Source organism: Zootoca vivipara, chromosome 1 (assembly GCF_963506605.1).
Source record: "Zootoca vivipara chromosome 1, rZooViv1.1, whole genome shotgun sequence".
Classification (NCBI taxonomy): domain Eukaryota; kingdom Metazoa; phylum Chordata; class Lepidosauria; order Squamata; family Lacertidae; genus Zootoca; species Zootoca vivipara.
In genome coordinates this window covers 20,860,503-20,873,621 of record NC_083276.1, presented here as the reverse complement: position 1 = coordinate 20,873,621, position 13,119 = coordinate 20,860,503, and the positions used below count along the sequence as shown (strand labels likewise).

The window sequence follows — 13,119 nt, the reverse complement described above, 5'->3', positions numbered from 1 at the left end:
GAAGCTGAGAAGGGTTGTGCCATAGCAGATAGACTTATTGTGGGTTCTCATTTTTATACTATGGCCACATTCACAAGTCACGTACAAGCTAGAATGAGCTGCAGGTGAGCTTCAGGCTTGTGTGATCCTCTCCATCACTTTTTGATGGGAGGAGCAGTTCAGAAGCTTCTGCTTCTGCTCTTGTTCAACCACAATGGTCCTGAGCTAGAACTATGGTTAGTTTAAACAAGCCAGCCTCAGAAACCATGGCTTGGAGCTAACTTGCTTTAAACCAGGCCTCCTCAACCTCGGCCTTCCAGATGTTTTGAGACTACAATTCCCATCAACCCTGACCACTGGTCCTGCTAGCTAGGCATCATGGGAGTTGTAGGCCAAAAACATCTGGACGGCCGAGGTTGAGGAAGCCTTCTTTAAACTAACTATAAACCAGTTTGTTTGTCCAGGAATGCAACAAACCATGGTTAAGCAGAAGTGGAAGCAAAAGCTTCCAGGGCCCTTCTAGTGGCTATGCAAGAGGAAGAGAGAGGAGATAGAAGCAGGTGAGCCCAAAGTTCATTGCAATTCATTACTGCACATTATTGTGACTTGTGAACACAGCCAGTTGTGTCTTAACTCTGCAAGGGCCCATTCCTCCATGCAAGCAAGCAAGCAAGCAAGCAAGCAAGCAAGCACACGCTGTAGAAGCCAAATGATGACTATGAATGTGCGAACCAGCTGTAGATATATATTTTACTGTATATGCAGAATTATAAACAAGACTTAGAATAGAGGGAGATGCTCATCGAGTTCAGTGTACTTAATGCCTCTCTAGGTTCCCAGGCAGAATTCTTTCCTGCAGGCACCCTGTTAGCACTTAAATGGATGTGTTGATCATTGAACCTGGATCCATAGTTGCCAGAGCTGACATCAGAACTGGAGAGTAAAAATAATTCTAAACTTTGCTGGTGTTCAGTATCTCAACCTGAGCCTGAAACAAAATCTCACCACCTGAAATGAGTACAGCTGGTAGAAATGGTCTCTCAGCATTGTATCTGACCCATATTTAGCTCATCAATAAACTTATGTGTGTTCATCAGTGATGGTTTTGTTTTTCAGCATGGAATCCCATACACTGTCAGCACATTGAATGCCATAATGCTATTAACAAGCCAGCAGTGAAGGTAATGGACACTTATGCACCCCTTAGACTGTGCCCATTGAGGGGCTAAGGATGTCCCAACAGTTGCTGGAATAGTGGGGTTATCTGTCATTAAGAGTGAACAAATGAAGGGATGGCCGCATCTCCAAAATACCTTCTATTCAAACCATGGCACTGCCAAGTGTAACCAAACCCTACAGCAACCCCTGTATCCCTACCGTTCAATTGGTTAGAAACTTTTCTCTAGTTTGCCCCTGGAACGGGGATTTCTTCTTAACCCTGCTATAATTCTGCACCCAGAGACAAGTTGCCTCCCCTCGAAGAGACACATTGCCTCCCATGCCCCTTGTACATTGGACTACCTGGATTGTATACACTTTATACAACCAGAGGCCTTAGCGTGCCAGGAGCAAAGTGTGACCAAGGAAAGGTGGTCCCAAATTGGCCCCTCGTCCTATATAAGATAGCCCTGCCTGTTGGAACAGATGCTATCTGTCTTTGAGCCACTGTTACCATCCTTCAGCTGCAGGACTGGAGTGCTGGGCAACTGTAAACCTAAACAGTACATTGCATTCTGTGCAGGGTAGTTAAAACTTTTGACAGCAGAATACTGGTAAAAACCACTATTCTCCCTAGTTTGGGTTTGGTGTTCCTGGGTAGCATCTTCATTCCTCAAATAGCTCAGGATGAAGGGTTAAACTACTTATTATGCCGAGGACGTTGTCAGTGTGCATGTACCTCGGGTTACAGACGCTTCAGGTTACGCGTTTTCAGGTTGCGTACCGCGGGAAACCCGGAAGTACCAGAAAGGGTTGCTTCGGGGTTTCGCCGCTTGCGTATGTGCAGAAGCACTAAATCGTGCTTTGTGCATGTTCAGAAGCACCAAATCGCATCATGCGCTTGTGCAGATGCAGCGCTGCAGGTTACGAATGCTGCGGGTTGCGGACGTGCCTCCGTCACGGATTACATCCACAACCTGAAGTTCCACTGTAATGGAATTTTTTTAAATAAGAAAATTAATGCAAACCAGGGGGGGGGGATTTTCATCAGAACTGCAGTGCATGGGGAGGGAAAGTTTAATCCTCCCTTTGGCATCTGTGATGCCAACAAAGAGTGCCCTCCATGCTGCAGTGGGGTTCCCGCTGACCATGTCATTTGCTGCACTGGGAAGGGGATTTTTGTCAGGATCATCGCAGCTGGGAAGGAAAGAGTCAACCCTCCTCTCTCCATGCGCTGTGGTTTCAATGAACATTTCCCCCTGTGCCTAGTACATGGTCACTTGATGCATGTTAGGAGTAAAAATTTGTTTGGTCCTAGTTGTCAGATAGCTCTGAGTGGATACGATAGCATTTGAGCAGAGCGGAATGTATGACCTCGTGACAATTAGAGCAGAACGTACAGAACATTACAGAAGACTCAGGGAGACCACCCAAACTGATGTCCCTGTGTTTAGCTCCCCCACCCATGAGTAGTACCACCCATTTCCTATGTTGATATCATGGCATATCCTGTGATTCCTGAGCAGTTACATATCAGGGGTTAACAATGACCCTGAATGACTCTAATGCTCCTTTCCATCCAGTAAGTTGCTTCCACATTTCAGAAGACAAGCGGATCCTGTTGTCTCTTAATATTGTAGTTTAACAGCCTTTTCTAGCCTTGTCCATCCCAAATCTTGTTTGTGCAGAAGCTCTGCTTTAGTTTGCAACTGACTTTTCTCCATAGAGAGCTCTGCAAACATTCATACGTTCTTCTAAACCAAAGCCCATTAGCAATGATGATATTCTATCTTCTTTCGCTGCAACGTCAATATCCCAAACAAAACATTCAGCTCACCTGTGCCATCTTGATTGATGAGCCTTTCCCATATCTAAGCACAAAGAAAGCTGGTAAGAATGCTTGAGAGAGGCTTGAGGCTCATGAACACAGATTCCCTTTTGTCAGGGGAAGCAATGAGGTGTTTGGGTTTTTTGGTCACATGCAGGGGATTTGTGTTCACTGACTAGAGCACATTTCTGGAGAGAAACTGATTCTGTCCTTCCTGTGTGTTTCAGATGTGCATAGATCCTTCCTTGTCTGTGGCTTTGGGTGATAAACCACCCCCTCTCTACCTTTGTGAAGAATGCAGCCAGAGGATTGCAGGGTGGGTAGACTTAAGAGAGGCCGACCAAACCAAAAGAATCGTGCTGAACTTAAGAAACCTCTATCCTAAAAAGCTATGCAAAAACTTTGGAACCCGAATTAAGTCAAAAGCCACACAGCTTTCTTTTAAGCTGAATGGTTAAGTACTGAAACTTCTAGAAATCAGAATAAATCAAGGCACGTTTGCAAGTAAGTGCAAATGTTATTTGATGATTGAGCATGGTAAACCAATCCGGTCTGTTTTATTAGACACCCAAGTCTGTGTGGCATCACAAGAAATGATTTTTTTTTTGGAGGCATTTCCACTCTTGCCAGAAGTTGCTGTCTCCTGATTGCAAAACAGCCCAGTTTACTTTGGAGAGGAAGAAAAAGGATTCGCCAGATGTTGCAAGGAATGATTTTTGGTTCAGGATGAGTGACGGCAATCTGGGAAAAGCAAATTGTTCTGATGGAAACCTATATCCACAAGAAATTGCTCAGGTCACTTCTGATTTTGTAGCTTGGGGGGACAATTTCCCCTCTGCCTTTTGAAACACCCCCCCCCCCCGGAGGCGTGAGATCTGAAAATGAGACCGCAGCAGGGGCAGAGAGGATTTTTGTTTTTGTTTTTAAAAAACTTACCTGCACCCCAGGGTCCCAATCTAAATCAAGCCCTAAAAAGTTGTGTGCAGGACAACACATCTAGCTTGGCTCCGAGGGGGTCTGATAGGGCCTCCTCACATCTAAACCTTACATTTCATTTATTTATTAAATATATTACGGGATCTGTGTGTAGGTGCCATGACACTGAATGCCCAATTCCGATATTGTACAGAGGAGACCTCCTGATAGGATAGTACAGTAGAACCCCGGTTGTCGAATGTAATCCGTTCCGGAAGACCGCTTGACTTCTGAAACGTTCGACAACCGAGGCGCAAAGGGCCGTCGGCAATTTCAATGGTGAAAATTGAGAAACGTGCCTCGGGAGCCGTTCAACTTCTGAGGCGCGTTCAAAAACGGAAGCAATCACTTCCGGGTTTTCGGTGTCCGGGTTCCAAAATGTTTGGCTTCCGAGACGCTAAAAAACCGAGGTTCCCCTGTACCTGTGGGAGGCCCTCATCTTTAGAGTGCAGTGAGAAAGGGGGTGAGAAAATATTTCAGGTATCCTAGTCCCAAGCTGTATAAGACATTATACACCAGAACTAGCACCTTGAAACCTGGTAGTCAGTTGGCAGCCAGTGCAATTCCTTGAGCAGCGGTGTAACATGCTGGCCCCAGTGAGCATTCAAGGTACTGCATTTCACACTAACTGCACCTTCTGGACCAACCTCAAGGGCAGCCCCACACAGAGTGCATCACAGTAATCTATCTACCACCCAACCTTGGCTGCATAGGATTAGGTTATAAACTTGGGGGCACAAAATCATGTATTTCTTCTCCATGCATCAGTTATTACAGGGAAGGGATAACATGACTTTGCATCTCAACAAGGCGTTGTTTTTTCCTTCCGCGAGACATTTAGAAGGGAGCCTTTTTATAGTGCAATAAAATCGTAACAGTGGTTGCCATTCAGTTTGGCAGGTTGGGGTTTAGAGAAGCACATTTTAAAATACACCACGGCTTCACCACTTTAATAGCATTTTGCCTTAGTTTCAGAGTCCAATAATAATAAAAATTTAGGGCAAAGAAATGCACATTTACTAAAAAAAATTAGAGCAGAAGGTGCACTTCTTATTTTTGCCTGCTGCTTTATAGCGGCCTTGGCATCACAGCGAGGCCATTTGCAGAAGGGGAAAAAGGTAATTTAATTTTATAGAAGTCATCTTGGTGTTGAAGTCATCTTTGATTTAAACCTGAAGCGAAAATAATTAAATTTGCTAGGAGGCCTGGCTTTTAAGCAGGAACAAACGATTTAGATGGTAGAGCTGTTTGTTCTCTTTTTATGTTGGGATCACACCCGTGGCCATCTGAGGATAGTCGAAGGTGCTCTGTATCTCTTCATCTAATTGAGAATCTTCTATATAAGCTGCAAAAAATGAGTAGAACGTAGCAGACCTGACATCAGTACAGCGGTAATGTGCTTATGATAAATGCAATGTGACAAAGTAGTCCAGTTCAGAAGTAAAAATTACAGAGATAGATACTATCCATAATCAGGAGGAGCCCAGTCTGCGCAGTTTAAAAATGGCTGTTTCATATTTTATTTTATTTTATTTTATTTTATTTTATTTTATTTTATTTTATTTTATTTTGGTGGTGGTAGGGGAAACACATCATAAACGACTCTGATTCTTTCCTTTCCTTTTAAGGGATCACAGTGAATGGTTGATTGATGTTCTTTTACCACAAGGTAAGACCATTTAAAGTTGGATAGCAAGTACTAATGGCAATACCGTGATATGGGTGTTTTTATAGAATCATAGAATTGTGGGATTCTAAGGGTGCTCAAAGGTCATTCAAACCAAGCCCCTGTATCATAGCTTGTGGGTAGAGAATGTGGCATGCATGCAGGAGGCCCTGAGTTCAAATCCCTGGCACCTCCAGGTTTTTTTTTTTAAAAAAACCAGGCAGCAGGTGATGGGGAAGACCCTCTGTTTGAGACCCCGGAGAGCTGCTGCCAGTCAGAGCAGGCAATACTGGACTAGATGGTCAAATGGTTTGAGCTGACATAAGTTCAGGAATGATCAGAGTTGTAATTAAAGATGCCAGAGAATCCAGACAAAAGTGGGGAAGGAAGCAGAAATAGAAGCAGTTCAGTTTCCGAAATGGAAACCAGTCAAGCAAATATGATCAGCCCCGCCCCCGGGTGCACAGCATGTGAGCCGCTCCGGGTGCCGGAGCAGCTAGCTCCGCCTCCGGGCGTAGGAAGGGGTGAGTGCTGGGTGTTGGCCGCCCCGGGTGTCATCACTGAGGCGGGTGACCGTGCTGCCCAAAACGGCAATGTGGGGTTTGCTGACTCCGTGGAGGTTCCGCGCAGCGTGCCCTGCCCCGGCTTGCCGCCGCTGGGCTGGAATGGAAACTGCTGCCTTCTTACATTCCTGCTTCAGTCCTGCAACATCTGAAGGTCCTCAAATTCCCCATCCCTGCACCGCTGTATGAGATTGAGCAATACAAGTTAAAAGTAGAGCTTGACATAAAACATGCGATGTGTTGTAAGCAGTCAGCAGCAAGATTCAAGGTGCACACTAAAACCAGTTATACATTTTGAGACAAAGAGTTAATTTAACATACAATGGATAGGGCAAAATGCAAGTAGTAGTGGCTTTGAAGAAAACTATCTCACTCTCACTGCATTTGCCTAAGGAAGATTGGCAAGGATGCTCTGACTTGTTTCATTGTATCCAGACTACTGGAAAAAAAGTGGGGGCCAAAACACATTCAGTGATGTACCCGTATGTGTTGTCTTCCATGAACAAATGCTGCTATTGAAAAATTGGGTTTGAAGTAATTTGTAATAACTGGCTATGTTTCCATACCATCAGGGCTTTTTTTCAACTGGAACTCAGTTCCAGGTGGGCGCCATTGACATTCTAAGAGAATGAGGGAGGTGTTCATGTTGAGTTCTGGCACCTCTTTTTCTAGAAAAATAGCACTGCATTATTATATTATATTATATTATATTATTATATTTAATATAATCTTCATGCAGTGCTGGGTGTTTTGTGCAAAGCAGAAATGGTAGCAATATTCTGGAACCTGGTAAATGCTAGGTCTTGACACCCTCTGGTGCTGATCCTGTTTTTGTGTACTTCACTAACCCTGAACATTTTGGGGGTAATTTGTTGTGAGTTTGGCTAGTGCTTCTTGTGGTGAAATCCAGATTCTAGTAAGCACTGAGTCAGGTGCCAGAAGTTCTACTCCACAGAGGCCTAACAGTTTTTTTACGAACCCAGAATTTAGTGGCGCTCTCCATTCCAGCTCTTCTCTTGGCTCAGACTACTTTTACCATCTCTGCATCTCTGTCTATATCTCTTCTTGTGCATATTGCTCTCCGATGAACTCTCTGACTTCTACCTCTGTATGGAGAACAGGGTCATGTTACTACTCCTTGTGTTGGATTGGCTAGAATCATTTACCATTTCCATGCAGGTGGGAAGCGGGGAACACCTGCCATGTTTTAGAACTGTAAGAGAAATAAACTCTGGATTACAAAAGACATCCCATTCTAGATACTTGCAAAGCTTAAACCTGTTTAGCTTTGCAAACAGAAGTACAAGAGGTGCCTCATCCTGGAAGCATTCTATATGGCTAGCGGTCTGTTTCCAGCACACAGATAATAAGAGAAGCTCTGCCGGATCAAACCAGAGGCCCATCTAGTCCAACATTCTGTTCTCAAAGTCTCCAACCAGACATCTACTGTATGTAAATGGAGGCATTAGTGCAATACAACTCTCCTGTTAACGATCCCCAGAAACTGCTATTAGGAGACATAAAGGTGCTGAATAGGCAAACAAGATTTTTGACGGTCACACTATCACCACCTCATGATTCCATTGTCTCTAGAATATCTTTAAGGCCCCAGATCAGCCTGTCAAAGGAGTGATCATAACTGTTTTGATATTCCGTTTACCTTCCCATTACAGCCGAAATTTCTGCTATATGTCAAAAGAAGGTAAGACTCTTCCATCTATGTGATGGGGCATCACTCTCAGCTTTTTATTTCTGTCTGTGTGATTTCATCTCGTCGTCACACGCAGTGCAAACATTCTCCCATTGTCGCCGTTTTTGGTTAAGAAATGGAGGGTTCTGTCGTATTGGAGTCTGTGGAATGTTGCTGGAAAGTGTTGACATTGTGCTTCTGATTAGTGGGCGTTGATATTCAGTGGCTATTTTAAAGCGCTGCCTTGTTGCCATTCATTTCACCTTGTGCAGTTCGGTGTGAGTGCAATCCACAAATAATTGTTGTGGCACGAGGCCCATAGGAATGAATGGAGATTACAAGGATAATTTAAAGGCTTCAGCAGAACAAAATGAAGCATGCTTACAAGTTTACTTTCATCTAGTGATTCCTTTTAGCGCCTCAAATGAACAATTGGTTCTCGTTTGCTCAAACTGGAATTTCTTCAGACAGGCTTTGCATCTTGGAGTTGTCACTACTATTCTATCAAAATAGAATAGTATTATTCAAAAAACAAACAAACCACAATATCGAGGCACTGCTTACCTTCCCCCCCATATGCCATGACTTAAAGGAATGGTGGCACAATTAGACCTAGGACATAGCTATACAGCTGCAAATATAACATTTTAAGTGTGTTTTAAGGGTATTATACAAATTTGACACTAGCTGGCGATGGTGAGATTATGGCAAATTCAATATATTTTTCAAAATGTTTTTTAAAAGACCTTTTTCACAGTGTTTTTTTATATGTGTCTAGATTCCACCCTAGAGCAGGAGAATGAAGATGGCAAGAGGAAACAAGAGATATCTTGTTCACAGTTCCGTGTTTCATTGTGTATGGCAGACTTGTGGGGTCTGCTTTATTTTTTTAAAAAAACCTAGTACCTCAACATGAACCAAGCGGAGCCATGTATGAAATTGTGGGAGCAGCCAGTTGCAAAATGGTGGCCCAGGGAGTAGAGCGAGTTATGGTACCTCCTGCCCTCTGGGCTTTTTAAAGTCATCACGGTAGTTCCACACTATACATTTAAAGCATATTCAGCACTCACATAAAGCACATTACTTTGCCCAGATAATCCTAGGAATTGTAGTCCCCCCCCCTCACAAAACTACAATTTCCAGTGCCTTTAACAAATTGCAGCTCCCAGGATTATTTGGGGGAACTCAGATGCCTTAAATGTGTGTTGAATATGTTTTAAATGTTTAGTGCATATCTTGACTGAGAGGCCTGGGAGCAGAATGCTGAAGGGTCCTCATTTTACCATGTGCTATAAAAAGGAGAAAATACCAATGTAATCATTTCATAAAACATATGCATTTGACAATTGAAGCAGTGTTAAGAGTCCATGTTGCTAAAACTGAAATATATACACCCTCCAACAAAATTGGAATTCACTTGCATTAATACCATGTGCCATCCTAAGCTTATTTTCTCTGAAATGAGCCCTACTGGTTTTGATAAAATGAATTTAAGTGATGTTATTTATAGTAAGTATTCCCCGACCATCTTTTAAAATACCAGGGGTATGATTTAGTGTTTTGGAGGGCATACTTGGAATTTTGCAAAAGTGCTGTGTGTTGCCACAAAATGGGTCCCACGTGGGAGGGCATAGCCAGTCACAAAATGGCTGCTGCAGGGTGTGTGAGAGCAATCACAGCATTCCCTCCCACAACAGGACACCCATTTCACCAAAGGCAAATGGGTAAGGCTAAAATACAAATATCATGCCCTAGAGCTTTAGTGAAGGGCAGATCTGGGGAATATATCCCCCTCCCCCCCCCAAAAGCCAGTCATTTGAAACCCATGTTCTGCTCTTGCAGAATGCCCATTTCACAGAAGTCAAGCCAACCGATTTTGCCAAATCGCATCCAAGTAAATGCGTTTCTCTCCCTCCTGCTGGATAAGCTGCTAATTCTTTGAATAGATAGCTCTTTGATTCTTCCTCTCAGTCACTGTGATGGGCTTAATGGCACTTACATTGCTTCTTTCCAGAACTGTAGCTCGCATGTTAGGAGGGCTGTTGTCACGTGTTTCTCTGCCGGCTGCTGTGGTCGCCATGGGAACAGGCCAGTGCGCTACTGCAAACGATGCCACTCCAACCACCACAGCAGTGAAGTCGGGGCAACGGCCGAGACGCATCTCTACCAGACATCGCCGCCTCCTATCAACACTCGGGAGTGTGGGGCTGAGGAGCTAGTTTGTACTGTGGAAGCTGTTATCAGGTAACCCACGGCAGGCAAATGAACACAAGTGGAACCCAAATCCTGCTCTTGTCTGTCCCGTTCCCTGTTCCATCCGTGCATGGGAATCATTCTAAGCTCTTAGAGCTCAACACGGTAGCGGGTGGCGCTGTGGTCTAAACCACTGAGCCTCTTGGGCTTGCCGATCAGAAGGCCGGGGGTTCAATTCCCCACAACGGGCTGAGCTCCCGTTGTTCTGCCCCAGCTTCTGCCAACCTAGCAGTTTGAAAGCACGCCAGTGCAAGTAGATAAATAGGTACCGCTGTGGCAGGAAGGTAAACAGCATTTCTGTGCACTCTGGCTTCCGTCACAGTGTTCCGTTGTGCCAGAAGCGTTTTAGTCATACTGGCCACATGACCCGGAAAGCTGTCTATGGACAAACGCCAGCTCCCTCGGCCTGAAAGCAAAATGAGCGCTGCACCCCATAGTCGTCTTTGACTGGACTTAACCGTCCAGGGGTCCTTTACCTTTACTTTTACCTTTAGTATTATAAGAATGTAAGAAGACCACCAGCAGGAATCAGACAAAAGGCCCATCTTTTGCTTTTGATAAAAAAAATTATTGAAAATTATAGAGAAATAAAATGACGCAAAGAAAAATAAAAAGGCACAAAAATGTGCAGAAAGAAAAACAGTATCCCAATACATATGTAGATATTAATAGCCTACTACATTTTGTATTGGGACGCGGGTGGCTCTGTGGGTTAAACCACAGAGCCTAGGGCTTGCTGATCAGAAGGTCGGCTGTTCGAATCTCCGCGACGGGGTGAGCTCCCGTTGCTCGGTCCCAGCTCCTGCCCACCTAGCAGTTCGAAAGCACATCAAAGTGCAAGTAGATAAATAGGGAAGGTAAATGGCATTTCTGTGTGCTGCTCTGGTTCGTCAGAAGTGGCTTTGTCATGCTGGCCACATGACCTGGAAGCTGTATGCCGGCTCCCTCGGCCAATAACGCGAGATGAGCACCGCAACCCCAGAGTCGGTCACGACTGGACCTAATGGTCAGGGGTCCCTTTACCTTTTGTATCATTCCAAATATTGTCATGTTTATCTGTCTAGTCCAGCATCCTGCTCTCGCAGTGACCAGCCAGACGTTTATGGGGAACCTGGAAGCAGAAAATGAGTGCAACAGCAGCAACAGATAACCCCAGATTGCACCCGAAATAAGGCTGCAATTCACAAGAACAAAAATAGAGCCTGCTGGATCAGGCCAGTGGCCAGAACTGAACCACCCTTGCTGCCTTACCCCAGGCATGATCAATATTGTCCCCTGATTTCAACTAAGTATTGCCCAGATTAAATTTGGGGCACCCAGTCCCCAACCCTTCTCTACTCCAGTTCTCAAATCCTGAATCACCAGCCCCTTCCCTCAACATATTCATTATTGTTTTTTGTGTTTGGCCTTACAGCCATATGTATATACTGACGAAGAATGTATTTGGAAACAGGTGCTTTATGCTAGCTACTCCACCTGTTTTTGCTCATTAGCATTTAATGCCGAATACACGACTATTCACATGAACTGAATTTTCAAATCAGCCTTTTTGTGCATATTTTTGTTTTTGTTTTTGTTTTTGCTTTAGCCTACACTTGCATGCCTTGGTTTTTGTGCATTTGGGAACCCTGCTGCTCATTCTGCAGAGTTGGAGTCATGCAATCTCTGGAGAGCCACTAGTTCCCCAACCTTGCTATTCATAGCTGCCAAGTTATCCCTTTTTTACAGGGATTTTCCCTTATGCTGAATAGGCTTCCTCGCGAGAAAAGGAAAAACTTGGCAGCTATGTTGCTATTGGACTACAACTCCTATCATCCCTACCTAGAAGGACCAGTGGTCAGGGATGATGAGAGTTGTAGTCCAACAGCAAGTTTGAGAAACACTGAGGGATCCATACCTGTCCTTCTCCGGCAACTTGGATTTTGCTGGACTTCAGCTCCCAGCAGCCCAAAGCAGCATGGCTAAGGGAAGATGGCAGCAGGGAAGATGGGAGTTGTAGTCTGACAACATCTTGAGAGCATCATGTTGGCTGCTACACCTTCAGAACAAATGGGCAGCATCTCCTGATGCAGCAAAGCTTTTGCCTCCTCCTCCCATTGCATTTCAGCAGCCTAAACGCCACAATATAATTTATCGCCAGTATCCATATTTTGATTCTGCAATGCTATTCTCTGCTTAACCCGATTATCCTTTCAAAGCTCAGCAGGAGGGAGGAGACTGGATAAACCCCACAAACTTCTTCCCTTGGGCTGCAGGCACTAATTTGTTTCATTTCATTTTTAATTCCTGCTATTTCACTTCAGTGGGTGCAAAATAACACTTAAGAAAAGAGAAGGAAATGTAGGTGCATTCTCGCTAATTAAAAAGTGTAAAGGGGGGGGGGAGAGGAAGTATGGCACCGAAAGCAGATAGGAGGTAACAGCTTCAGGAAACAATGAATTTAAGCAGCTGTTTCAGATGCCTGGAGAAGAGGAGGTGAGGAGAAGGAATTAATAAAGCCTTTGACTGTTGCAGTTTGTCAGTTTCAACTGCTGCTTTCCCTCATCCCTTTGAAGAAACAACTTGCAGGAAGTAATAAAATTAGAGCAGTGGCTTTTGGAATTAGAGTGAACATGAGGGGGGAGGAGAAAGGGGAGAACAGCCCACGTGATTATGTCGCTCCCTCTGCAGGGATGAAACATAGCGAGACAAGACGTGCAAACCAGGAAAACTACCCCCTGAAATAAAATAAAAAAATTCCTTCAGTAGCACCTTAAAGACCAACTAAGTTTTTATTTTGGTATGAGCTTTCGTGTGCATGCACACTTCTTCAGATACAGTGAAATGGAAGTTTCCAGGCACTTATGTAGAGAAGGGGTGGGGAGGGGTGGGGATGGGGGAGGGGGGATCACTCAGAAGGGTGGTGGAAATGGGTGATTGACTGACTGATAGCTGTTGATGACCGAAAACGACTGCAAATGGTTTTGCATGAAAAAGCAAGGGTTGAGATGGCTGAAGATCGCTTATC

The 13,119-nt window shown here is 44.4% G+C and overlaps 1 protein-coding gene across 6 annotated transcripts in view; it reads left to right on the top strand.

Moving 5' to 3' along the window:
- The window catches only part of UNC79 (unc-79 homolog, NALCN channel complex subunit), a 155,604-nt gene that overhangs the window by 53,364 nt on the left and 89,121 nt on the right, over positions 1-13,119 (top strand). For all 6 annotated transcript variants that reach the window (XM_035106977.2, XM_035106968.2, XM_035106960.2 and 3 more), the window contains 5 exons: positions 1,096-1,160; positions 3,193-3,281; positions 5,569-5,609; positions 7,843-7,871; positions 9,874-10,103. In XM_035106977.2, the coding sequence (XP_034962868.2) occupies positions 1,096-1,160; positions 3,193-3,281; positions 5,569-5,609; positions 7,843-7,871; positions 9,874-10,103 (454 nt within the window). The remainder of the gene's footprint in view (positions 1-1,095; positions 1,161-3,192; positions 3,282-5,568; positions 5,610-7,842; positions 7,872-9,873; positions 10,104-13,119) is intronic.